Source organism: Olea europaea, chromosome 9 (genome assembly GCF_002742605.1).
Source record: "Olea europaea var. sylvestris chromosome 9, O_europaea_v1, whole genome shotgun sequence".
Lineage (NCBI taxonomy): Eukaryota > Viridiplantae > Streptophyta > Magnoliopsida > Lamiales > Oleaceae > Olea > Olea europaea.
This window is the reverse complement of record NC_036245.1, coordinates 9,150,942-9,178,519: the sequence shown is the minus strand read 5'-3', so window position 1 is coordinate 9,178,519 and position 27,578 is coordinate 9,150,942. Positions and strand designations below refer to the sequence as shown.

Below are 27,578 nucleotides of genomic sequence, written 5' to 3'. Positions count from 1 at the left end.
CGCTGACTCGAATGACCTCGGCTATGAGGCGCAGAAATTTCTTGGGCTGGATAAGGATCTTGATGCATTTGGAAGCCCTGATGACCTCGAGTTTGCATGAAGAATTCACGCATCACCACGTTCCAGGCAGCCATGTCCCTCATTCCAGCAGCTATCTGGGCCATTCCTTCAGTGAATGCTGTTGTCCTGTTGCCTCGGTGACATCGGTGATGGGGTCTCCGATGCGTGACATTGGTCCTGATTACCTCTCTTTAGAGGCATCCCTGTACCCTTCAAAATTTGCATATTCATTACTATAACTCATCTTATCCACTCCTTTTTCAAGGGTGTTTAGAGATGGGATCATAGATTGACTGTTCTTTTCTCAAGAACGTGCCCTTTTCAGGGTAAGTCAATGGTTTGCCGGTGGAAAATGTGGCACTTTTGGACGGGAAGTTTCCCACAGACGGCACCAATCTGTTGAACTCGATATTTGGACCCTCCACGTGTTCAACGAGTAGCTACTCCACGTAATCCTCCCTGTGTATAACAACGCACGGTCAGAAGCACACGGTCGGGACAGTGCTCTAGTGGTGCAAGAAAGTGGGGAAGAGAATATATGTTTCTTAGTATGGAGAGCTAAGTTATAAGAGCTTTCATTACCTTTGTCTCTTGCCAAACCTTGGATATTTATAGGTATAGAGCACCGTTGGATGTGGGACACGTGTATACATCTGACAGTGTGAGACGTCTGCTCATAGGCGTCACTCAGCCGCGTTGAGCGTGGGCGAACAATTAGTTCTTATGAGTTGAGTTGACATAAAGTCGATGTGTCATGTCAACTAGATATATAGAGACGTCAAGTCAAGATCCTGACAGATATATTTATGACAGTGGTGGCGGATGGATCTGTTAAGGGAGTGCATCGAGCCCTTCAACGCTTCGACGTTGAGGGATACTTCGATTGTTTCATTGGATCTATTCACCTTGCAGCGCGTCATGTTGAGGTCGTCAGGAATTGGCATCACTCCGAAACCACTTCAGGTGGATACGTGGAGCTTCGGAGAGTGATGTGAATTTGTGTCGAATTGGTTTTAGTGCCGAAGTGGAAGTGGCTTGGTTAGGGGCATAACAGTAAAGATTTAGGGATTTCCGTGGGAGGAGCCAATTGGCAATAAATGAGGTTTGTGGTGTAAAGATGGGCAGAGGTGGTGAAAATGGTGATGGCACCGAGTAGTTTTGGTCGTTTTCACGGTACCATCGGATTGAAAACAACTTGCAGATCTGGTATTCGGTTATTCTAATCTTGTTTTACGAGGGGCATACATTGAGGTTGTGGTGATGATGGTTTTGGATTTGATGTAGAGGTGATGGTGGTGGGTTGTTTGTGGTTGTGGATTGAGCTACAAGTGGTGGTGACGATGGCGACGGCGGTTCTTGTGGCATAGGTAGTACTTTGCTGGTGGTGATATATTTAAGGTTGTATGTGACATATCTATTGTTAGATCTTTTGCATAATGGCAGTGGTAAGGTGATGCCAATGGTGGTGGTTAGGATTGTTGAAAGTGATAGTGGTGCGCATTTGATTGTCGTTGTTGGGAGTGGTGGTAGTGATGACGAAAATCGAGTATGATCAAGTCTATTTTCATTGTGATTGTATGTGATCAGATCTATAAGAACTGCGACTATGTGTGACTTGGTTACATATAATCCCAAATTGGACTGATATGGTCACAAATAGTTACATTTAAGATAAAAATTGGTCACAATTAGTCACAGTAACAAAGGTGGTCAATAAATGTAGTAAAGTTGGAGGTGAAAGTGGTAGTGATTGGTGGTGGATTGTGGTATTGGGCTATGGTGTGTGAAGATTTATTTATGGGGACTCTTTAAAGTCAAATATGTGTTTATTGTGGAAGTTGTGACTAATTATGTATTAACTGTGATCGATTGGGACTTGATCACATATTTCCACGGTAACAAAGTCACATTTAATACAAATTTGGTCACAATTAGTCACAGACAACACGTGTCAATAACACAATGACTTGGTCATAGACGATTTGATCACAGTTAGTCACAGATAACACAGATATGATCACAAACTATTAATCTGGTTACATATAACACAGTTAATCACAAAATTCATCGATTATAACACAGTACTCAAAACATTGCCACTATAACCAAATAGATTAACTGCAGTGCAACTTCATTACCTCTAATGCATTATCTCTGCCACCATACAGATTTATTTTTTACACAGCGCCACCTCACCACCACCACCATCTGTAAAGTTTTTTGTGTCTAAAAATGTGTAGAGAGAGAGATAGAGAGAGAATAGAGAGAGCTTCTGTGGAGATAGAAGACGGTTTTAATTTTTGGAGTTGTCGGAGCGATAGCCGGAGACGATGGTCATCTCCGGTGGAGAGGTGGAGAGAAGGTGGTATAGTGGGGTGATAGGATGGGTGGGTAAGGTGGCATGGGTGGAAATAATTAATGTATATTATATTATATTATATTTTAATATTTAATAAATTTATTTATCATCTTATTTTTGAAATATTTTAATGAATTTGTTATTTGTGAAATGTGATCTTTAAAACTAAGAGTTAGATTAATATTCCATGATGAAATGCCCAGAAAAATAGAAACATTTGTCAACAACTGGTGTGGAGAAATATAGGCCCCAAGAATTCACCATTGATGAGTGGTGTCAAATGATTTGATGGGCTTGGTCAAGTCCAGTTCACCAATTTTTTGCGAGGCTCAACCAAAGCAAGCCTAAACAGCCCTAAGGGTTCAAGAGAGTTGTTGCTCTTATTTATTTATTTACTTGTTTTGGCCTATGTGGATTAATTCCATTTCGATCTATTTTGGAGTTGAGATTTGCTGTTTAATTTTATTGTCTAGACAGCTGTCCATCCAATGAATTATTGACTTTTCATCAATAATTAATATATTATCTCAAATTTACACTCATTAACTTCACCACTAACCAATCAAATTGATAAAATATCAATAACTCCTTGGATGAATAGCCATTTGAACGATAAAATTGAACAACAAATCACATCTCCTTACTTTGACACCGCTTCTTAAGAATGGCTTCAACATGACACTAGAAACACTAAACCAACCCAGCAATCATGAAGGCCAATTGCATCACGCCACGTGTCAAGTTACAGTTTGTTTCATAGATTTCCTTGGATGAGATTAGATTCAGTCACTTTCATTTAAATTACATATAGCCCCATATCTTATCTCTCCCTCAAACTCCAGGTTAGTTTCATTTTTCTGCAGCAAAACTTGCCTCAAAATGACAGCAGAAATGGCCTTAGTCAAACCCATATCCAAATTCAGCTCCACCATTCCTAGAATCGGGTACTCCCGATTGCCAAGCACCAGATTTTTTACCATCACAATGTCATCATCCACCACCCAATCCCAGGCAGCAACTATAACCAAGAAGAAGAAGGCTGGCAAAAAGGAAATAAATGAAACCCTGCTGACTCCAAGATTCTACACCACGGATTTTGATGAAATGGAGCAGCTTTTTAACACAGAAATCAACAAGAATCTGAACATGTCTGAGTTTGAGGCTTTGTTGCAGGAATTCAAAACTGATTTCAACCAAACTCACTTTGTGAGGAACAAAGAGTTCAAGGAGGCTGCTGATAAAATGGAAGATCCCTTGAGACAGATTTTTGTAGAGTTCTTGGAAAGGTCCTGCACTGCTGAGTTTTCTGGGTTCCTTCTCTACAAGGAACTTGGGAGAAGGCTCAAGGTGTGATGTTTTTCTTCTTTTCATTTCACTCTTTTCCTTTTAATTCTTGATATAATTTATGGGTTCTTATAATTTAGTTCTTTTGCTGAATTTGGGGCTAATTTCGTCGATAAATTTGAAATTGGACCTCCAATATTGTTTTTATCAGCATTTTGAACTTGAGGCTAGAACTACTTATGTAAGTTTACTTATAAGTATATAAGTTACTGATGAAAATTGATATTTACATATTTTGATAGTTTCAACTTCGAAGTTAATCATTTTCCAATGTGGGAAACTTGTTTTAAATGATCTATTCTTATTTCCTTTTGCAATGACCATCTTAGTGGTTTAGTGTTAATTGCTAAAGTCCTCATGGCAATTTCTTTTCTTTTGCTCTTTACGAAACCAACAGTGAGATGTTGAGCATGTCCCCCCTTGTCTAAGTTTCTGCTCTTCGTCAAGTGTTGCTTATAATTGCATTGTTGTTTTTCGATTACATTATCAGGAATTTCATAATTTGCTGCAGCAAGTAGTTAGGAAACTGCTTTATTAAACTTTGTCTTGATTAACTTGTATGGAAATTGCTTCTGCAGAAAACCAACCCTGTCGTAGCTGAGATTTTCTCTCTTATGTCTAGGGATGAAGCTCGCCATGCGGGGTATGCTCGTGTTTTTCTCTCTTTAGCTCTCTCTGAATTAAACTTCTTCACTACAAGTTTACGAGTTGGGAGAAAGTCTTTTTAATTCTTGCAGGTTCTTGAACAAGGGTTTATCCGACTTCAATTTGGCACTGGACTTGGGATTCCTTACCAAGGCAAGAAAATACACATTTTTCAAGCCCAAGTTCATATTCTACGCAACTTATCTGTCGGAGAAGATTGGATACTGGAGATACATAACGATATACAGACATCTCAAGGAGAACCCAGATTACCAATGCTATCCAATTTTCAAGTACTTTGAGAACTGGTGTCAGGACGAGAATCGCCATGGTGATTTCTTCTCAGCTTTGATGAAAGCGCAGCCGCAGTTCCTGAATGACTGGAAGGCGAAATTGTGGGCACGTTTCTTCTGCCTCTCGGTAATTATGTCTTGACATTTTCTTTGTTCAAATCCTATTGCTCGTTACTTGGACAAAATAGATCTTTTTTGTCCTTGATCTGTGATCCTTTCTCTAATCTTGACAACATATTGCAGGTTTATGTGACAATGTACCTTAATGACTGCCAAAGAACAGCTTTCTATGAAGGCATTGGGCTGAACACTAAAGAATTTGACATGCATGTCATTATTGAGGTGAGGGATTGTCCTTAATTATCTCCTGCATTCTCAACTGCCATACTAGCGGGCTCGTTTTCTTCTGGTTCTGAGCACTTCTCGATCAACTCCCTCGAAGATTTGAGTTCTTGCTAAAACTCGTTTTTGGTTTTCTTGCAGACAAACCGCACAACAGCTAGAATTTTCCCAGCTGTGCCGGATGTTGAGAACCCGGAATTCAAGAGGAAATTGGATCAGATGGTCAAGATCAACGAGCAACTGATTGCAGTGGGACAGAGCCAAGACATTCCTTTGGTGAAGAACTTGAAGAGGATTCCACTAATATCAGCTCTGGCTTCTGAGATATTGGCTGCTTATCTCATGAAACCCATCGAATCTGGTTCTGTCGACTTTGCAGAGTTTGAACCACAACTCGTTTACTGATTTATTCTGTCCAAACCTGTATTCAAATCTCAATTTTACAGAGTAAAGTGTTTATCGTAATTACAAGGACACTTTGATGATACCGAGGAAAACATCTGTTATGCAATGAGAACATCCTCCTACCACTTTCTGCAATGCTAGAATGTATAAGAATAATTCTCCCTGTCCCGGGTTGGGGACAGGGAGAAAGACAGTGGTGCCCCCCCTATTGGAGGGGAGCCAGCCAGGGGCAGGCGCCCCTCCAATAGGGGGGCGCCACATGTCCCCAACCCGGGACAGGGAGCAGGTTTCAATGTATAATTGCAAAAAGTCAGATTTTTGACAAATTCTGTGAAAAGAGCAATATTTTGAAGACGTGTAATGAACCCAGAATTTCTGAAATCGATAAAATCATTCATCCCAAGCCCTCCACGTAATTATACAGCCCTTGCGCGCGTGCGCTGTGAGTTAGAGGGAGAGAGATTAATGGAAATAAAATTGCCTTGAACCCAAATCAGCAATGTATATATCATTCTGCAAGCAAATTTTACAAGTTAACTGCATCAATATTCCTACAAATTCTATGTACACACAATGATCAACTGTTCTTACAATCTGATTTTACGGACTTCGCCTTTAGTGTCTCGTCTTTCTTGGGCCGAACTATCAGTCTAAATGCCCACACTGCTGCCAAAGTTGCCTCCATAGGAGCAAGCCAGTACACAATTAAATGCTCCTTGCTTATATGTTCTCCGTGTGCAAAAGCCCACCCCATTACCTGGGAGATGCAATTAAAATTTTACTCAGTGTGCATCCAACAAAATTCGGCAGTAAACATAGATTATGCATAGAATGATTATTAAGTACTTAAAGAGGCTGGATTCATGCATCCTCCAGTCAGATCAGAGCCGAGAATGTGAAGAGTGAGCTTTGAGACGCTGGAGATCCAAGTCTTCATGAAGAAACTTCCGGGAATTTTTCTCGAGAGCCCTTGGGATATAATCACAATCCCAAATGTCAAAAGACCTTCAGTCAATGCACCTCGAGCTATGTCAACATTCAGACGTGGCCCACGTCCTATTTCAGGAAATGCCGCGAGAATGAACCTAACTCCATAAATAGACCCCAAGACCTTTAAAAGAGAGATGGAAGAACAAAAATAAGGGTATGCGCCGGTAAAAAAACTAAGGGGGCATTTGTTTCTTATTTTTGCAAAAATGAAAATGAAAAATATAGTCGTTATGGGCCCCACAGAGATAGAAATTCAAATTTGGTGCCTTGATGTGATGGATAACGATCATATTTTTCATTTTAATGGAAAACAAACGGGGCAATCATCTTTAACTCAACTTCCAGAAGTCATTTAAAAAGCATGACGAGTCTTTTATTTCCAGATGACTATCAGACGATTATGAATAAACTATGAGTTTTGAAAATTACTACTCTTCATAACCTCTCTGAGAGAGAAAGAAACTAGAAGCACTGCAGCAGTGACAACACGGGAAAAGGGATGTTCTCTAAGCCCCTGATTGATGGCCATTACTTGGGAAAAATAATGCTTTGAATAGCGAATTTTTGGAGAATGTATAGTTAAAAAGTAAGGAAAAGTTTTGAGTTTACGTACATAATATTTTATTGTGTGAATGTGTGGATGAAAATGAGTATATAGATAAAAGACTTTTGAAGAAAAGCCCATCAAACGGGGCTAAATAAGAAGATAATGGTACAAAAACTATGTGGTGAAAAGAATTCGACTAGTTGAGAACAATTCCAAATTAGAAACCTCGAATAAGAAAGTCCTACATGTAGATACAGAATTAGAAAGTCCTGTACGTGGAGCTCGGTTCTACAGAATTATCAGCAAAGAATTTGCCAAACTAACAAGATATCTCCACTGTCCCACTTCTTCCACAAGTACAGTATTGTAAGTTAGACCTCTTAATCATATTGCAATCTTTAGTTCGTACAAATCAATCAACAAAACACACATCAGTTTTCATAAATTATTAACTGAGAATGAGTCTTGAATATATGGCAATGAGACTTTTTTTTTACCACAAGATTTAGCTTAACTAACATTAACTGAGAATAATCTTCTTTCAAGGTCAAATCCCTAAATTTCTTAAGCTCTTTCAGTAATAAAATTACTTTTACCTACCTACACTGTATAAGGTTTTAGATATTAGATCAATTCACTTTCCAAAAAAGAAATAGAAATTTTTGGCTTAAACTCAGAGATTTATTGCATGCCCTAATCGGAATTTACGAGCAACCCAAAAGCAAGCATTCCTGAAAATAAAGAGAAGAATCATCATCGAATTTCTCTAATTCAATGTCACACCAAACAAAACGTCAATTTATGCACATAATTACACGCATCAATCGCCAAATTTATCGAGCCACAATGTTTCCTAAAACGAAAAATAGCATAATAATTAGAGAAACAAGAGTTAAAACATTTGCACTCAGCGAACCTGGATAGGAATTCTGGCCCCGACAGTGAAGAGGAAATTGCTGAAATCCCCAGAGATGGCGGAGGACAAGATGGTGAGGGGGTTGTAGGCCCCACCCTTGGTGGCTTTGGCCAAGTATGCAAAGAAGAACATGTTGACAAGGGAGATTCCATACCTCAGAATTTCACCCTTCAAATCATGGGTGCCATAGCCCAATATTTTATACACAAAAATCTTGATAAGCACGCTAGACCAAACCCACATGAACGACATAAAGAAATCCGACACTAGCAGCAGCCTTCCTCCTACGGCAGCCATGGTTGGTCCTGGGTGCTCTCTCTCCCACAGAGAGGCGAACTTATTTTATACACAAAAATCTGAATGGAGCTATTGCCTTCTGGGAACCTTCGTGTTCCTACTTTTCCTGTTGATCGAAAGTAAACAGTCCACACCATGTTTGTCGGGTTTTATTGGTGAATTTTAATATTAGCAATCTTGCCATCTTTATTTCAATCACTTCATCCGCTTACTTAAAAAAAAGGTTGAACCACAATCTTGAGGACCTCCACCGTCCGGCCCCGCCCCGCCCCGCCCCTAGAGCTTTATGAGGGAAGTAAATCTCAGGATGTGTCCCAACAGGTCAGGGAACAAGAGCTGTCTATACACTGCGCCTACAAGGAATCCAATTCTATGTCTTGGGAATCAAACCCCCACACTGCGGCTGTCAGCAAGGCGTGAGATAACCTCACTCCTGTCCTTTGCACCACTGGGTTATGCCCCGGGGGGCACTTCATCCGCTTACTTGATTATTGTGAATCCGCCCCATCGATTATCTCCTCAGTATAGGCTCGTTTCATCCACGTGTGCTAGTCTTAAAACCATTCAGATACAAAATATTTTAAAGTAAATTTTTTGATTAAAAAACCTAGTCAATAATAATATTTAATTAAAAGATCTTCACTCGATAGTTTTTGGTCAAATATTGTCTAATCTATTTTGTGGGTGATTATATTGACACTAGAAATTTTATTTGTTATATCAAATTTTAATTGTAGTTAAGTTTCTCAATTTTTGCTCGTTGTAGCAATTATTTTCTTAATTTTTCTCATAGAATTCTTATCTTCAAAATTTCATTAATTAATATGTCTTGCCTTTGATGATAACTTATATCAAAGTATTTTGTTTCATACTTTAAAATGGGGGGGAAAATATATATATATATACACACTATTTTTTTTTTTGCATTATTTGTTTATTCATTTAAAAATATGATGGAAAAATAATATATTTTTTAGGCCATTTCAATGGATTTTTGGACATAAAATTGTTATAAAATACAAAATATATTAACTAGTGAAAAGTTTGAGGATAAAAATGACATGAAAAATCTCTAGAGATATAAATGTTGTAATGAATAAAGATAAAGTATCTTAAATACAATCAAAATGTAGTGTAAGAAATAAAATCTGTGTTGTGAATATAATTAGCCTTATTTTATTATATGTTCAAAATCTTAAATATCCTTTCACTTGAAATGTCTAATTTAAAACTAACATTTATCAAATTCTCCAATCATAAATTCCCACTCACATTCCATGGTAGTTCATGGTAGAAACAACAAAACAACATGCTACCCTTTTAAAGGACTAGGTGTCATTTCAATTAATTTCATTTATGTTTCGCATTATGTTCCCATGTATCCACGTGAAAATAAAGGAAGACAAGTTTTTACTATGTTAGGAGTAAAGCTGAGACCCGTGACCCAAAACAGCATGCTGCTATTTTAAACAGTTAGATGTCGTTTTAACATGTTCATTTCATGTTATGTTCATTCATATCCACATGAAAATAAACGGATGCAAATTTTCACTACATATGGACACTATGTCAATACAAAGGTTATGCGATAATAACCAACATTATTGTTATTTGACTCAACTGCATTAGACTTCACTATGAAAGAAGGTAAATAACCGAAATTACATTATATTTCAATTATAAGATAAGATACTTAAAAAATTAGCTCATTTTTATATAAGTCTTCTAATCTTCTACTATGTTTAAAAATATAATGGACGAGCTTTGAAATGAGAACATGAGAGCCGGTGCTCTAAAATGGCATGTAAAACTAATTTCATGTCCGTTTAACTTTATATTCTCCCCTATGATCATAAAAATGAATGGAGACACGTTTTCACTATCTTTGAACACAAGATTGATGCACAGTTCACACTATAATGACCAACAAGCATGTCTCGAGTAATTGTACAAAACTAGGTACCAAGTAAACTCAAATTTTATTAAATTCATCTAGATCAGATAGCAAAACTCAGTACCTTGACTTATTTAACTTATTCAACTTCTATTATGTTTAAAAATATGATTGACAAGTTTTGAAGTGAAATCGAGAGCCCACTCTCTAAAATGGCATATAGTCGATTTTAAATGGATTTGTGTTGTTTTAACTAATTTCGTGTCCATTTGATTTTTATTTGCTCGTATGATCATAAAAAATGAATGAAAACACTGTATCACTACCTTTGAACACCATTGTCGATACAAAGATCATGTTTTTCCTACCACAGGAAGCCTTCTGTTCTTTGTAATCGGGGAATTGCTCTATGCGATGAAACGAAGGGGTTGAAACTTTGGTTAGTGAGTATCACAATCATATGATAAACACATTATACTATGCAGCCTTTAATCTTGTCTACATTATAGATTTTGGTGGGAATTAACCGGTTCAACCTGACCATAATTTGCCGAAGATTTCTGGTACGTGTATATGATGTCTTACAGAAACTTGTAGACGAATGAATCTCGTTGGAATTTGACAAGACTCACACTAGATATAAAGCTTTGTCAAATATGCTATCTGATTTCAGGTTTGTTCTCTCGTGGTTTTGAAATCACAGGCTTTACACTGGAACACTCTCAAGCCAAAGTTCAAAACAGGAGGAATTTCTGAATCAACTACTGCCCTAAATGTCTACCAGACAAACACCCCAGTTCAAGATGATTGACTAGAAGCACGGGATATCTGGTGATGCACCCAAATTACCATATCCATTGGCCCCAAAATGGGGAAATGACCCAGATCGGCCAACTGAACTAACTTTGTCGACTGAGACGGGAGTGAGTTCGGTCACACATAAGACGGAAGTTGGACCGGCAAAAGGTCTGGTAGAAACAAAGAAAAGAGAATAGATGCAAGAAAGAAAAAACTGAAAAGATTTTAGGAATTCCTAGTAACCTACAAGATGATTAAGGAAATAGATGGACATTGACAAAAGAATCATGTGTAAATGTGCATAGTCACATTTATATGAGATGGGCGGTTCTGAATAACTGGACCTGTTTCTTCTGTACCCAATGCTTTACAATAAATGAAATCCTTATATATCAGGCAAAACTCGCAAAACAAATCCATAGCTTTTCCAGGAAATATGCAGTTAAACACGGGCAAATTAATGTTTCAACTAACAACCATTTGATGCTGGTAATATAACATAATAATGAAAGATAAAAGGAGTAATCCGACAGGACTAGCTTAACAACTTTGTTCGATCAGTCCATGCGTTTAACGAATTGACAAATGGAAGAGTTGCGACCATCGTGAGAAAGAAATATTACATAAGCAATAAAAAGGATTTTCCACCAACATTACAACAGAAGTTTGAACTAAAAACCATAACATAAAATAATGAAAACAGAAACAAGTACGTACTCGACCCTATTTATCATTTTTTTTTCTTCAGTTTTGTTCTTATTTTTATTCATAAGATTTACTAGACAGGGATATTACTTTGCCATCATCACCTTGACAAACTCTTCGTAATTGATTTGTCCATCGCCATCAACATCAGCTTCCCTAATCATCTCGTCTACTTCCTCATCAGTCAGCTTCTCGCCAAGATTAGTCATCACATGGCGCAGCTCAGCAGCAGAAATGAAACCATTCTGATCCTTGTCAAAAACACGGAAAGCCTCTTTAAGCTCCTCCTCAGAATCGGTATCCTTCATTTTCCTGGCCATAAGGTTCAAAAACTCGGGGAAATCAATGGTTCCATTACCATCGGCATCAACCTCGTTTATCATGTCTTGAAGCTCAGCTTCGGTCGGATTCTGCCCTAAGGATCTCATTACAGTACCCAGCTCCTTGGTTGTGATGCATCCTGAACATTATATAGATCAAAGATTAGCAAACAATGCTCTCTTTCTCTAAAAATTTCGACTGTAAATTGAAACAGATCTGATAAAGAAACAAAAACCCATAATCAAAATCTAAATATAATTGCGAAATAACAACAGGAAGATTAAAAAAAAAAAAGAAAAAGAAAAAGAACCGAACCATCGCCGTCTTTGTCAAAAAGGCTAAAGGCCTCCTTGAACTCAGAGATCTGATCATCTGTCAACTGATCTACCATTTCTTCTCTTATTTCGACTCCGAACAATTTTTCTTAATTCCTTCGAAGAAATGAGATGGGCTCTCGACAAAAGTAGGCAGCCTGGCAGAGCTAAAAGGAATATATATGGAGGATGAGAAGAGGGATCCAAAGAGATTTTTCAAAGAAGAAAGGAAAAATGATAAATTTTTTAGGTAATTTCTGTCATTCAATTACAGTAATCAAAAGAATAATCAAAACGTTTGTCTTTGCAATGTCTGTAACGTGTGACGTTTTGTACGGGGCATGATTGGTTTATCTATTTTTTGTCCCCGAATTCCCTGCTTTGCCCTTCCCTTCCCTTATCTTTCCCATTCTTTTTTTTTTTTTCCTTTTCTTTTTTTTTTTTTTTTTTTTTTTTTTTTTTTTTAAGTGCTTGATTGGTAGGATTTTTTTTAATTACTTTTTGATCGTTAGAGATAAAGCGGATCCTATCTATGAGAAAAGAATTGAAAAATGATGACTGAAATAATAAAATAACGGTCAAAAAATTAATTTTAATTGAATTTTAAACTGTATCAAACATGCTATTTATAATTACGACTAATAATTCCATGTAACAACTTAATTTAAAGTATTAACTTGTTCTTTGAGACAATAGTATTACATAACCTAATATCTCAAATAACAAATTATCACTTAGGATGATTACGATAATTGCTGACTATAAATAATATCGTTCATTTGATAAGCATATTAAAGTAGAGACGTAAAATGAATTGGATCGTCTAAATCTAGCTCAACCCAAACTTTATTCAAATTTCAAAAGAGCCTATTCTTGCAAGTCTCGTTTTATTTTTTTCTTATTTAAAAAAAAATGATATAGTTGAGCTTGATAATTTGGGACACCTAATTTAAGCGTAAGTATTTCTCTTTGAAATTATTGAAAATAGATTAGTTCATTCAATTTGATTGAACTATTTAACATATCCATGGTTTAAAAATCTAGAAATTCACCATTTTGTTTTCATAGAAACGAATTAATTCAATTTCAAAATAATTTTTGAAATGTCTCGATTGAATTTCTTGTTAAGTAAATTTATACAAATGCTAAACAATTCATGCTCTTTTCATATAGAAAAACATTTTCATCGTTTGATTCGTGCTCCGAATTATTTTCTGCATCAGGGTTAGAAATGTAAATAGCTAATAGTAAATAGTGAAGATATTAAAATATTATTATTGGTCCGCTTTTCATGAATGGATTTGTGTGTCCCACGAGGGAAAGGCAAACAGTAGTACGCGTTTCTTACGCGGTATTCTTGACGTTGACCTACTGTGTTGTGCCACGTAGGTTAGCCAATTCTCATGGAAATTGGGTATTGCCCGAATCAAATATGGGCTATAAACGGGAAAAGTTTGAACCCGGACCCCGTGCATATAGGACTGGAGTCTTTCCCATTCTCATTTTTTTTTTTTTTGTTTTTGTTTTTGTTAAGTGCTTGTTTGGTAGGAATTTTTCTAATTACTTTTTGATCGTTAAAGATAAAGCGAGTCCTATCTATGAGAAAAGAATTGAAAAATGACGACTGAAATAATAAAATAACAGTCAAAAAATTGATTTTAATTGAATTTTAAACTGTATCAATTACAACTAATAATTCCATGTAACAACTTAATTTAAAGTATTAACTTGTTCTTTGAGACAATAGTATTACATAACCTAATATTTCAAATAACAAATTACCACTTAGGATGATTACGATGATTGCTGAGTATAAATAATATCGTTCATTTGATAAGCATATTAAAGTAGAGACATAAAATGAATTGGATCGGCTAAATTTATGAGTCTAGCTCAACCCAAACTTTATTCAAGTTTCGAAAGAGCCTGTTCTTGCAAGTCTCGTCTTAGTTTTTTCTTATTTTTGAAAAAGAAAAATGATATAGTTGAGCTTGATAATTTGGGACACTTGATATAAGCATAAGTATTTCTCTTTAAAACTATTGAAAATAGATTAGTCCATTCAATTTGATTGAACTATTTAACATATCCATGGTTTTAAAATCTAGAACTTCACCATTTTATTTTCATAGAAACGAATTAATTCAATTTCAAAATAATTTTTGAAATGTCTCAATTGAATTTCTTGTTAAGTAAATTTATACAAATGCTAAACCATAATTTGCTAAACAATTCATGCTCTTTTCATATAGAAAAACATTTTCATCGTTTGATTCGTGCTCCGAATTATTTTCTGCCCCTTTTTTCTTCGGAGAGTGCTACAAGTACATAATTATTTACATAATGGTGTCCATAATTACACGTGGCATTGGATCCAATCTTTAATTCAAATCTCACACTTGCACATCAACAATCGAATGATTGCCACATCACATTATGGACACCATTATGTGCAATAATTATGTACAAGTAGAATTTTTCTTTTTCTTCTGCATCAGGGTTAGAAATGTAAATAGCTAATGGTAAATAGTGAAGATATTAAAATATTATTATTGGTCCGCTTTTCATGAATGGATTTGTGTGTCCCACGAGGGAAAGGCAAACAGTAGTACGCGTTTCTTACGCGGTATTCTTGACGTTGACCTACTGTGTTGTGCCACGTAGGTTTGGTTTAAATTTTATTGCAGATTCGGTTTTTCTGTTCCAAATGGGCCAATTCTCATGGAAATTGGGTATTGCCCGAATCAAATATGGGCTATAAACGGGAAAAGTTTGAACCCGGACCCCGTGCATATATGACTGGAGTGGGGTGGACTTGTAAAAAAATGTTGGAAGGGCGGAGCCGGGGCATGATCTGACCCGCTTCAAAGTCATGTTACTTTTGTATAGACAAGACGAATGGCTACCAATGGCTCAAAGTGGCATCGTCTCTTTAGTGTTTATGGAATTTTTACCGTGTTGACTAAAAGGTCAAAGTTTAAGTAAAGCTTTGAATGTTCAAGTTGTTGAAAATGGTTTTTGGGCAACTTCGAGCTCAAAATTTTGCGATATTCAAACATCAAAATTAACATAATCAAGTATATTTATGTTATGCTCCATGAGATAATTAACATAATATATTTATTTGTCGATAATGATTGAGTATTCAATGTGTTGGGTTTTTTTTTATACCCTATAATTCTGACAGTAATTTAAAATAGTTATCGAATTATTTATTGACACCATGGACTTGGCTCGACTCGGGAACGAACTACACCTTTTGATGGCTCGGGTTGGGGTTGGACGATTCTTTGGTTAGTTGAACCATTTAGTGATTAATATGGAGTTGAAAATTGGCCCATTAGTTTAGGTTATATGGCAGCCCACTTAGAGATCTCTTGACCCATATTTGGTGACCTAAACTAACCTATATACATGTATCTATCTCCCAGCTGTTTTGGTGTGCGCGCGCGTGTGTGTGTTGTAGCAAGGGAGAGGAGAGTTGAAAGAAGAGAGGGAAGTCATGTGAGGTTGTGAGTGAGATTTAACCATTGTGATATCTTCTTCTTCCTCTCAATGTCTTTGTGGATTGCTAATACCACCACCCTTCTCCTTTGTGGGGATTGAGAGAACGAGGGCTGTCCAAAGTGAAGGCGAAAGTCTTGGGTTGAATCGAGGTAAATCGATATTCGTTTGATTGTTTTCTGAGCCCGGAATCAAGATCTATTGAGAGATTTCTGCGACACAATGAAAATTTGGATTCAAAATCATTAACTTGAAATTTGAAGTAGAGATTTTGATTGAATTTGGTTAACATTTGTCCCACACAAGAAAGCTAGTGGGAAAAATGTTTGGTTTATAAGATCATTGTTTGACCTTTCTATTTGGGCCTAAAAGGCACAGGACATTGAGTTCGAAACACACATGCACGTGCATGGGTGTGGTCAGAGTTTTGCATATTATCTTTTGGATAAAATCATATGTACCGAGGGGGTTATCGAAGCGTGTCCCCCCCCTCACAAACACGCGGACCCCGCGTGTATTTAATAATGCCGAGCCGTGTCCCCACCTTGATGATGTAAGTGGGGTGTAAACGATTATGTAAATGATTATGTACGTGTAGTACGGTCCTTATCTTTTTTGGAGAACATTTATTTAAATTTAAAAAAACATGCATGTACTGATTTTATTTTCATAGGGGCCATATAGGTCTCTCATTGTGTTGGGGTGGGCTCCACATGTATTTAAAAAAATTGTGGGGCCAGCCTCACTTGTCTCTTGCCTCGCAAGGAAACAGGTTTTTATCGATTTAAAGTTTCAAACCATTGAATTTTTCCACGAGTATTTTTTTAGACGTTTAAGACTTGTGGTCAACATTTGTGACATGTAATCGACAGTAATAAAAAATTTTGTTCGTTTAGAAAGTTGTTTGAATAGTCACCACTGTTCGTGAAGAGACATATTAGGCTGTTCGAAGGACCACACTCTATAAACTGCCTACTTTTCTACTAGAAAAATTACACCAAAAAAAACCTATTAGAGAATGGAAAAACAAGATTCAAATGCAATTGTTCAATATACTCTACATTTTGCTCCAAGTTTTGAGTACAAAACACAAAGTTGAGTTCATTTGAGGTCTTACAGATTGATATTCTACTTCTACCTAATACCAATAGGGCAAGATTCCACTTAAGTCTCTTATAAAACAAAATTCTTGAGTTTGAAACAGGGAAACGCAAAAGGAAGTCATGAAGTGTAAAAGGGTAGATACTGTAGCGTTCGAAATCTATTTCATTCTTTTTATAGATATAAATAAAATGGGCTTGAAGTGTTACCAAAAATCCCCATTTCATAAATTAAGCAAAATTTACTTTTTGTTCAAAATTTAAAATTTTTCGATAAGTCGATGATTATAAACCAATAACTTAAGTGAAAAGTTTTCTCATCAAATAAAATTTTAAGGTACTACGATTTCAAACTATCATTTCGAATTTAACATAAAATATCAAATGTTCGAACACAAGAAAAACCCATAAATTTAAGTTTAACATGGAACGTGAATTGTTTGATCACAAAAGAAAAACTATTAAATAACGTGCATAAAATTTAACGTAAGGATTTTTTTTTTTCAAATATAAATTGCAATTATCATTTTTAGAAACTTTTACTTGACGACCCGTTCTAATCTAAAAATTTAGTAAGAGTTAGATTTTTGAAAAGCACACAATAAGAAATACGTGCATATTCTTATTAACATGATATAAATATAAAATGACATAGCATACAGACATTTCTTAGATTTAGAGCAAATAGGTCCAACATCCAATAGCTCAAGGAATTTCATAATATTTTTATATCCTGTAGAATTTACATATCCGACCAAAAGGTCAATTCCATAGGATTTAACATATTCGACCTAACGGTCAATCCTGTAAGATTTAACATAAAAATCGACTCGATGGCCTTAGAGTATTTCATGTCAAAATCTATAAAATATTACAAAATTAAAAATTTACCAATTGCACATACCTCAAATGACATCAAAGAAATTTTGAAAATGACTTGTGAAATAAAATGCTATTCCTTTTCAAAAGTATGAGTGGATGTAGACGTGAAATACCAACGTTCTATGTGGATAAAGAAAAGTTTCTCTCTCATATACAGGGGTGGAGCCCCATTAGGTCCATCTGCCCGCACTGAACTTTTGGACTCCATTAGGCCCAAATATATATATATATTTTTTGAAATCCTAGTTAACAAGTAACAATCCAAATGGAAGCCCAACTCAAGTAATCACAGCCCATAACCCGTTTACGTTTATCGACCCGGACCCAGTGACCCAGACCCATCATTCTTAACCCATTTGAAATCAAAATCAAGCCAAACCCTTAATCCGTTAATCGCGTCTCTCTCTCCATACTCGTCTCTTGCCTGCTTTCTCAAACTCGAAGCTCCGCCCATCTCCACCCCTACACCGGTCACCGGTGGCCAGCATCCCCTGGATTAGGGGCTTTAATCTTCTTCCCTTAGTTCCCTGTAAGTGTAAGCTCCACCCTTGTCGTCTAGATTAGGTCGAAACTGAAGTGCATCTCCTAGATTAGGCCGCAATTGAACCGCCGTCTGCCAGGCGCCACTACACGGTCCACACCAGCTGCCGCCTGTAAAGAAGGTAATTAATTTCGAATTTAGATGTTCTTCCAAATTCCAACTGCACTGCCATGAGCCGTCTGTCGGTGCGAGTTTACGAGATACAAAGATTAATTTTAATTTATGGCTGCTGCTGCCTAATTTTCATTTCTTCGATTTTGTAGATTCTCATTGATTCAGTCATTCTCACTCAGTCACTCTGTTACACAAGGAAAACTTGGTATGTGAATTTATGTTGTGAAATTGGATTGATAGTGTGAAATTGTGAATTAGATTGTGAAATAGTATAAATTGCATTGTGAATTTGTGATGTGGAAGGTGAATTGATATTGTGAAATTGGATTGATAGTGTGAAATTGTGAATTGTGAAGTAGATTGTGAAATAGTATAAATTGCATTGTGAATTTGCGATTTGGAAGGTGAATTGATATTGTGAAATTGGATTGATAGTGTGAAATTGTGAATTAGATTGTGAAATTGTATAAATTGCATTGTGAATTTGCGATTTGGAAGGTAAATTGATATTGTGAAATTGGATTGATAATGTGAAATTGTGAATTGGATTGTGAAATGTGAATTGCACTTGTGAATTGAAATTGTGAAATTGTGGATTTATGATCCTTTTGTTATTATGAATTATTCTCACTCACTTCAAGTAATAATTGGATATCAAATGTTTAAATCCAAATATCAAATGAATAGATATTTTCAACGAAAAAGGAACGTAGATAGTGTTGATGAGGGGGTATCGAATAATGTGGATGTTGATGAGGGGTTATCGAATGATGTGGAGTTTGATGTCACAAAACTTCCAACTGGTCCTGGTCTAAGGATACCCATTTTAGATTACAGTGCTAACATCCGAGATGAAGTTCGAAGAGCATATATATTAAAGGGTCCTTGTCAGCCCCAAGATCATGACTTTCCAAAACGACAATTTGGAGTAACAATTAGACGATTCAATCCTTCGTGGTTTAAAGAGTTCGGTAGTTGGTTGGAGTATAGTGTAGAGAAGGATGCTGCTTATTGTTTGTATTGTTATCTTTTCAGAACAAGTTCTGAAAAGCAAGGTTGAGGTGAGTCTTTTGTTGGCGAAGGTTTTACATATTGGAAAGATAAAAAAAGGCTTCATACTCATGTTGGACTTCATGATAGTGCACACAATCAAGCTCGCATTAAATGTGAAGTGTTGATGAATCAAGAGCAACACATTGAATCAGTTTTCTACAAACAGTCAGAACAAGCAAGAAATGCATATGTTACACGCCTTAATGCATCCATTGATTGTGTTCGAGTTCTTTTGCGACAAGGGCACTCATTTCGAGGTCATGATGAATCTGAGGATTCTCTCAATTCAGGTAACTTCTTAGTGCAATTGCAATTTTTGGCTGCTCATAATGAAGTTATCAATGCCGTCACATTGGGAAATGCTCCTCACAATTGCAAATTGACATCACCTGATGTTCAAAAGGATATAGTAAATGCTTGTGCTATTGAAACGATCGATTTTATTATCAAAGATGTTGGCGACTCGCTATTTTCTATTCTAGTTGATGAATCTTGTGATGTGTCAATGAAGGAGCAAATGTCTATTGTTTTACGTTATGTAGACAATTTTGGGCATGTCAATGAACGCTTTATAGGGATTGAACATGTTACAAGTACCATGGCTCTATCACTTAAGGCTGCAATTAATAAGGTATTTTCTAAATATAACTTGAGTATGTCTAGATTGAGAGGACAAGGTTATGATGGAGCAAATAATATGCAATGTAAGTTTAATGGTCTGAAAACACTCATTTTGAATGAGAGTCCATGTGCCTTTTACATTTACTGTTTTGATCATCAACTCCAACTTGCGCTTGTGGCTGTGGCAAAGAAGGACATCCCTATTACTAACTTCTTTGGTGTGGTTGGGAACGTAATAAATATTGTTGGAGCATCTTCCAAACGATGTGATCTTCTTCGAGAAAAATAATTAGACTTTATTGTTGAGACATTGGAAAAATGTGAGATTTTAAGTGGACGGGGACTTAATCAAGAAACGACCCTTCAGCTCTCTGGTGATACACGGTGGAGTTCACATTATAATTCTTTGATCAGCTTGCTGGCCATGTTCTCTTCTATTTTAGATGTACTTGCAATGATTATTGAAGATGAATCTTGTTCTTGTGATCAAAGATCTAATGCAACAAATTTATTGGAGTTGATACAAAGATTTGATCTTGTATTTAATCTACATTGATGAGAAGTGTGTTGGGAATTTCAAATGAACTGTCAAAGGCATTGCAAAGAAAAGATCAAGATATTGTGAATGCAATGCAATTGGTGAGATTGTGCAAACGACGACTCCAAATAATGAGAAACGAAGGGTGAGACTCCTTTTTGTAAAAAGTATGTTCTTTTTGTCAACAACATTATATTCACGTACCCAACGTGGATGATATGTTTGTACGCCTTGCAATTCGTGGTCGCCCTCAGCGTTATTCTCAAGAAATTACAAATTTACATCATTATCGAGTAGATTTGTTTTACTCTGTCATCGATTTACAATTTCAAGAATTGAATGATCGTTTCTCGGAGGTAAATACAGAGTTACTCCTTTGTGTAGCTTGTTTATGCCTACAAGATTCATTTTCTTCTTTTGACAAGAAAATCTTGATTAAACTTGCTAAGTTTTATCCATTAGATTTCTCTGCAGTAGATGATATTGTAATTAGCGATCAACTTGAGACTTATATTTTTAACATGCGTTCTAACAAAGAGTTTGAAGGGTTGAATGGCCTTGGTGAACTTGCGGAGAAGTTAGTTTTGACAAAAAAAGATAAGGTATATCCATTGGTTTACAGACTTTCGACTTTAGCGTTGATTTTACCGGTTACTACCGTTACTATGGAGAGAGTTTTTTCTGCAATGAGCATCGTGAAGAATAGATTGCGCAATCGGATGGGTGATCAGTGGATGAATAATAACATTATTGTTTATGTAGAGAGAGATATATTTTTGAAGCTCGATAATGAAATTATTGTACGACGATATCAAAATATGAAAACTCGCAAGGAACAAGTTTAATATATAAATTATGTCGTTTTTAGTGTTGTTGTAATATTGTTTTATTTTTTTATCATCATTAAATCTATGACCAAAATCTTGACGTTCGGCGTCGAAAAATGATGCCCGCACGGAACATAAATCCTGGCTCCGACTCTAATCATATATATATATATATATATATATATATATATATATATATATTGGTATCAGTTGTGTGTTTATCAAAACTGTCTAAAAGAAATTTAATAGGTTAATTAAATTTCAAATCAATGACGATGGAGGTTTCAAATCAGTCATGAACGGTTGAGTGAGGGAGTTACAAATGCCAATTAAATGAATTATTATATAAAAATAATGAATGATTTGTGGTTTTCAAATTGATGTTTCAATTTATTATTTTATACTATATATTATTATTATTATATTTTTATATTAATAAAATATAGAATTTAGAATACTTTTATTTCTATCAAAATAACTCGAATATGACTAGTCCAAAATTATTTCTTCTTGAGCCAATTTATATTGTTTAACACGAGCTACAAAATGAATATAATATCGATATATCTTTTATCAACTTTTAAAATACTTAAATATTTGACCCAAATAACTTACGTTAAATTCTACATGTAAAAAAATAATCATTTATTCAAATAAATGAGTTGCGTGTATCACTTCAACTTTTGGACCTTAGTGTGACAAAATTGGACATGGAGTATTTTATTTTCTAAATGATTAACATTAATTTTTAGTCCATATGAGAACATAATTAAAATTTGGGACGTTACAGATACTCTCCCAAAGCAAGCAACATGTAAGAAACAACAAAAACTCCAATATATTTAAGCTTACATTTGTCTAAGAATAAAGGGAACCCGTGTCTCAGTTGGAGTATTCTTGAATTATAGGCAATATTATGAACTTTAAGCATTTGGATATTACTTTTACAGTCAACGATCTTGGTAGATTTACAAGTAAGCCATGCAATGAACATTGAAAGGCATTGATTTCACCTTAAGATATGGATTACATTACGCATGATATACATTTGTATTAGAATGATACAATGATTTGAATACCAGCTATAAATGATTCAAGATTCACAAGTGATTAAATTTTTATCATTGGTGGTGTAGTCGTGTCTTGAAAGCCCTTAAAACAAACGTGTATAGCTCGATTTACAATGAAATGTGAGTTCATAGTTATAGATAAAGCTAGAAATAAAGCAAAGTCCCTTCATAACTTCTTAAAGGATACTCCGTGTTAGCCTAAGCTGGTAATTGCAATTAAATGTATGTATAGTGATAATCAATCGACAATTGTATAAGCAAAAATTAAAATGTATTATAGTAAGTCTTGACACATTCGTTAAAGATGCAATAACATTAAGCAATTGATTTCAAATGGTGTTATCTCCATCGATTATGTAAGATTGAGATAAATGAGTTTGTTTATTAAAGATTTACCAAGAAATCAAGTACACTGCATATCCAATGAATGAGATTGAAGCCTATTATGTAAGAGTCTTTTCAATGAAACCTAATCTTGCTCACTGAAGATCCCAATATTTTTTTATCAATAAAACAACTATTTATGAAGATTAAATGAAGCAATCTGTAGTTAAACCCTGCACACTCCTATCATAGAAAAGTGCTTTTTGTGGAGCTGTGAGGTCAAGTTTAACTTTTACCTACTCACATATCTCACAAAATCAAGTGGAGTAGCGTAGAATACTCATGATAGATTATCACTTATGTGAGTGTGAAGTGAGGTAATTTCTATGAGAATATTTTAGGGCATGAATTCTTTAAAACACTTATGAAATCTAAGAGTTGTTTAGTACTATTTACTAGTTTACACTAAAGACAAACCAGTTCAAGATATCGCTTTCATTAATTAGCTAAGTAAACACAATATAATATCTCTATGAAGGTTCAAACTTACACGGTACCTTTCTTGATGCAATAGCTTTCCACTTGATTGCTCTATTAGCGTCTTCATAGTTTGTTGCAATAATTTTCATTCATATAGAGGATCATCAGAACATTCGTTAGTTAACTTGGTTTGACAAATTACTTGAGTGGATCCTATTACACATATAGAAGATTTCTTTAGTCAATCGTATTTTACTCCGTGAGAAAATTAATATAGTATATTTATTTTCTCAAAAATAATTTCAAGCGAATAAGAAATTAATGTCAAAGTAAACCACTTACACTTAGAATCGTTAGAACTTTAATTGGTAAGAAAATGAAAGTGTTCATCCCACATTTAAAAATTGGAAGTATTAAGTTCAATGAACCAATATAGTCAAATGAAGTCTCTTCAGTCACAACTTTTAAGAGTTGTATCTTCTAGCTAACAACTTTTCACAATTTTAGAATTTTATTCATTCCCAATATCTTCTACTGTCTATTTTTATTATTTTTTCACTTGTTTGTTTTAAATCAAACCAAGGAAAATGATCATTTTATTCAAAATTTGACCATTTAATGGTCAACTTGAAGGTTCCCAACTTTTCTTAAGTGTGTCACTAATGTCCTCAACTTTTTATTTGTGCACTCATTACCTTTTTATTTTTTTAACTTTATATTCACCTAATGGAAAAGTCTAGCTAGATGTTCAATGTCCGTGTGCCATGGACGTGATATCAAGCTAAAGGGTAGGTTTCTTCAAAAAGATTTCCTTTATTCGAGAAACCAAATTGTGAAAGTTGAAATTACACTAGTTTGTTATTAATATAAATAAGATTTTTAACTTAAATCAAAGTCAAATAATCAATATTAACCAATTCATGGGTTCCACGACTCTTTAACGACACATTTCAAATATATAATATCAAAATCTACTAAAAAAATTAATTTTAATCACCACCAAATAGGGCATAAATGTTGCTCTTTTTTGACAATTTCTCTTTGATCAAACATAATGTGTGTGCTTTGTAGTCATTTAATGATAAAGTCCTTGTTTAAAATTGATTTATTAAGGAAAAAAATCCTAAATATTTTTTTAAAAACAAATTATTTTAACATTTCTCATTGTTTTTCCCTACCTTTTAACCGCATTTTCACCATAAAAACCACTTTTACAAGATAGCTTCTCAAAATTAACTTAACACAAGGGTGAAATAGACGTCTTTGTCATGTCGTGGGGATACCGCTCTATAATGTTGAAAGTGTGGGACACGAGTGCCCCAGATGATAAGTATATTACTAAACGAGGCTTAATCTTGATCGATTTCATAAGCTAAATACACCGTTCTATTCTATTGCATAGTTTTTATTATCTTTTAATAGTAATATACTTATCTTGCATATTGAAATTATAACTCGACTATAAATAAATAAAAGGATCTATTATCCTTTTATTCTAAAAAGGCAATGCAAATAGAAAGACACCCCTTGAATTTATCTTGTTAGAAATTGTTGGGCGTTTCTTAACATTAGTAAAAAGTAGTAACGGCTTATGTAATTGTCATTTATTAAATATAATATCTTTGAATACCTCCTTAGGGTATCAATGGGCACCCTTTTGCACCAAATTACACTAAAATTTGGTGTAAAGGTCCTTCCAACTATTACACCATTTTGGTGCAAAATGGTGCAACATGAACAGTGTTAGTCATTTCACCATTTTTTGCACCAAATAGTGCAATATCAGTTTTGTCATTCTCTTTCATTTTTCAATATAACGGTTAACAGTATTTGTGTCATTTTCGTTCTATGATATTAATAATAATAATAATTAATTATATTATTAAAGTTTATTATTTTTAATATTATAATCAATAATATTTAAGAATTTTTTAATTTAATAATTATTTTCGTAAATTTAAAATAATATATAAAACATGCGAATGATTTAGTAATCAATAATAATTCAATATATTAGTTAATTTAATGTAGTTATGATTTAGTAATTTATATAGTTATAAAATAAATAAATATATTGTTAAAAATTGAAATAATGAATAAAATATTGTTCATCTGGTGTAACGGTTGAAGATGAATTTTAGTTTAGTGCAAAATGGTGTAAATTTTGGTACAAAGTTGGAGATGGCCTAATTATATTCAATCAACAATTTTATAAATCTGCACCATACTTTAATTAAAAGAAAGTTTTCCAATATTTTCTCTTCTTTGCTTTAATGTCCTCAACCTTTTTCTTATCGTATTGTCATTTTTAACTTTATTAATTAACATATTTTGTCTATAAATCACGATTTTCATCCAAATATTCTAGTGATGTCCCTTGAAAAGATGGACAACTATTTTATTTTTATCTTTTGTATTGGTTTTTATTTCGATTTTTAAAAATATGAAAGATAAGTATATTTTTTTGGCCCTCAAAACGAATATTTTGGACGAAAATCATCTCTATAGACAAGAAATGAAAATTAATAGAGTGTTGATGATAAAAATTAAAAAAATGAAAAAGTTGAGAATATAAATGTGAAAATAAGAAAAATTTAGAGATATTTATTTTGGTGTAGTTAACAAAAATTTTGATGGGAATATATTTAATCGTTTACTTTTTGGTCCTTTTTTATTTTTCATCATTCAATCACAAATCCAACGGTTACATATTTCTTTTACTGGAAGACGGCCCTCTCTCGCCCTGCCTTTCTAAGAAATGCTTTACACCAAATGGTGAATAGACAGGAAAATTCCTTGCACCAAATGCTGAAAGGACAGGAAAGTTCACTCTCGTCGTCTTGCCGGGAAAACCCGGTCAACCCGCCGCCGGCGGAAACCCACCATGCAAAAGCCATTTGTTGCATGTCCGGCATTATTCAACTCATTTTTAAGTCCCAAAACCGGAATAAGCTCCTTACTTTTGGTTAGAATCACCTGTACTTTTCCGCTTATTTTACTTTCACTTATAATTTTGATGCAGAGCATCACTTGAAGAATTGAATTTAGAGTAATGTGGAAAAAATACTTTTTTTCTCTCTTTTTAATTTCTTAGCTCTTTTGTGCGTAATTTTGAAGAATTCGAGGAACTGAAACGAAATCCAATCCCATTTTCAGGGAGGAAACAACAAGAAAAAGTTGCATTATCTACTCCAAGAAATGCTACAAAAGCTTCTCCTTCTATCAAAGAAGATATTAGAAGATTACACAGTGAAAGCCAAATTCTCGATTCCAAGGGATTATCGAGCAATATTATACCAAGAAGTCCCACACTTTCACCGGAGATTCGACGATCAAATGCCGGAAGCTCTTCAGTAAATCGGAAAACACCGTCTTCTTTGGTGGCGCGGCTGATGGGATTGGAGGAAATTTTGATTAAAAAGCCTGCATTAAACGAAGATCCCATCGCAGAGAAGAGGAAAAGAATACTACAAGCCTTGGACAAATGCAATGAGGACTTGGAAGCGCTGAAAGAGATAATCAGGAGGGTGCAATCTTCTGATAAACATCTTCAGCCGCCACAGGGTGGAGGCGGTGTTGGTGGCGGAAATGAACAACATTCTTTGGACACGAAAGCCGAGGAGCTGAGTCCAGTCTGCGTGCTAGACGAGTTCACTCGTTCACCTCTGACCCTGAGTAGCTTCTCCAAATTACAGAATAATGGTCAGTCTCTTTTCCTCTTTTCCAGTTTTTTCATTGCTTTTCTTTCTTCTATAACCTAGTTTTTGCCAAAATTAAAGTCTGATAATTAACATTAATATTAATTAAGGTTCAACAAATTAAGAAAATTCCATAGAATTGGAATTTCATAAGTACATGTTCTTGATAATCAAGCAAGCAATAATATCCTGTTTGGCGTGGACGATGTAATTATAAGTTACACCGCCCTTATCCAGTACAAAAACATAAAAAAAGTTATTACTCTTTTTCCTTGATCTACCATTAAAATATGTTGATATATACTCGAACTTTTTGTTAACTATAACGATGAGACTTGAAGAAAAGATATTTGTATACTGTAAGAAAACACGATATCAAGTCCGGGTTTGGCTTTAATTTTTAAAAATTTAATTTTAACTGTACATTTTATATGATACAAAACTTTTATTAAATTTTGAGTTTCACATTTCATCAATTTCTATCAAAATCTACGGTCTGGATAGCTAAAAAGGAAAGAAATTTTTAGATGAGAATTATTATTTTTGAATCTCGATAAATAATGGTGAAACGATCTCCTTTAATTGAGATGCTTTTA

At 34.8% G+C, this 27,578-nt stretch overlaps 6 protein-coding genes across 7 annotated transcripts in view; 4 read left to right on the top strand and 2 right to left on the bottom strand.

The window, feature by feature from the left end:
• Positions 1 to 3,239: 3,239 nt before the first annotated feature.
• LOC111399586 (magnesium-protoporphyrin IX monomethyl ester [oxidative] cyclase, chloroplastic-like) lies at positions 3,240 to 5,570 on the top strand. The gene is made up of 5 exons (XM_023026984.1): positions 3,240 to 3,766; positions 4,342 to 4,406; positions 4,501 to 4,828; positions 4,945 to 5,043; positions 5,185 to 5,570. Exons 1-5 carry the CDS (start codon positions 3,299 to 3,301, stop codon positions 5,446 to 5,448), a joined length of 1,224 nt encoding a protein of 407 aa, XP_022882752.1. The 5' UTR covers positions 3,240 to 3,298; the 3' UTR covers positions 5,449 to 5,570.
• A 239-nt stretch (positions 5,571 to 5,809) lies between these two features.
• LOC111399587 (probable aquaporin SIP2-1) lies at positions 5,810 to 8,355 on the bottom strand. Of its 2 annotated transcripts, none has more exons than XM_023026985.1 (3): positions 7,902 to 8,355; positions 6,299 to 6,559; positions 5,810 to 6,205 (listed from the first exon to the last, which is right to left on the bottom strand). In XM_023026985.1, the coding sequence occupies exons 1-3, from the start codon at positions 8,196 to 8,198 to the stop codon at positions 6,026 to 6,028; spliced, it is 738 nt and encodes a 245-aa protein (XP_022882753.1). In that variant the 5' UTR covers positions 8,199 to 8,355; the 3' UTR covers positions 5,810 to 6,025. The 2 variants fall into 2 exon arrangements, with proteins under 2 accessions (XP_022882753.1, XP_022882754.1); XM_023026986.1 differs by having other exon boundaries at positions 5,907 to 6,205; positions 6,295 to 6,559.
• A 3,057-nt stretch (positions 8,356 to 11,412) lies between these two features.
• Positions 11,413 to 12,537, bottom strand: LOC111399585 (calmodulin-7-like). Its single transcript, XM_023026983.1, has 2 exons — positions 12,232 to 12,537; positions 11,413 to 12,055 (listed from the first exon to the last, which is right to left on the bottom strand). Exons 1-2 carry the CDS (start codon positions 12,305 to 12,307, stop codon positions 11,682 to 11,684), a joined length of 450 nt encoding a protein of 149 aa, XP_022882751.1. The 5' UTR covers positions 12,308 to 12,537; the 3' UTR covers positions 11,413 to 11,681.
• Positions 12,538 to 19,050: 6,513 nt separating this feature from the next.
• Positions 19,051 to 20,601, top strand: LOC111399912 (zinc finger MYM-type protein 1-like). The gene is made up of 3 exons (XM_023027395.1): positions 19,051 to 19,384; positions 19,454 to 20,277; positions 20,371 to 20,601. Exons 1-3 carry the CDS (start codon positions 19,051 to 19,053, stop codon positions 20,599 to 20,601), a joined length of 1,389 nt encoding a protein of 462 aa, XP_022883163.1.
• A 200-nt stretch (positions 20,602 to 20,801) lies between these two features.
• Positions 20,802 to 22,966, top strand: LOC111399911. Its single transcript, XM_023027394.1, has 3 exons — positions 20,802 to 21,341; positions 22,361 to 22,384; positions 22,871 to 22,966. Exons 1-3 carry the CDS (start codon positions 20,802 to 20,804, stop codon positions 22,964 to 22,966), a joined length of 660 nt encoding a protein of 219 aa, XP_022883162.1.
• A 3,052-nt stretch (positions 22,967 to 26,018) lies between these two features.
• LOC111400053 overlaps positions 26,019 to 27,578 on the top strand; it is a 2,921-nt gene continuing 1,361 nt past the window's right edge. The window contains exons 1-2 of the mRNA XM_023027509.1: positions 26,019 to 26,249; positions 26,441 to 26,986. Of these exons, the coding sequence (XP_022883277.1) occupies positions 26,057 to 26,249; positions 26,441 to 26,986 (739 nt within the window). The 5' untranslated portion in view covers positions 26,019 to 26,056. The remainder of the gene's footprint in view (positions 26,250 to 26,440; positions 26,987 to 27,578) is intronic.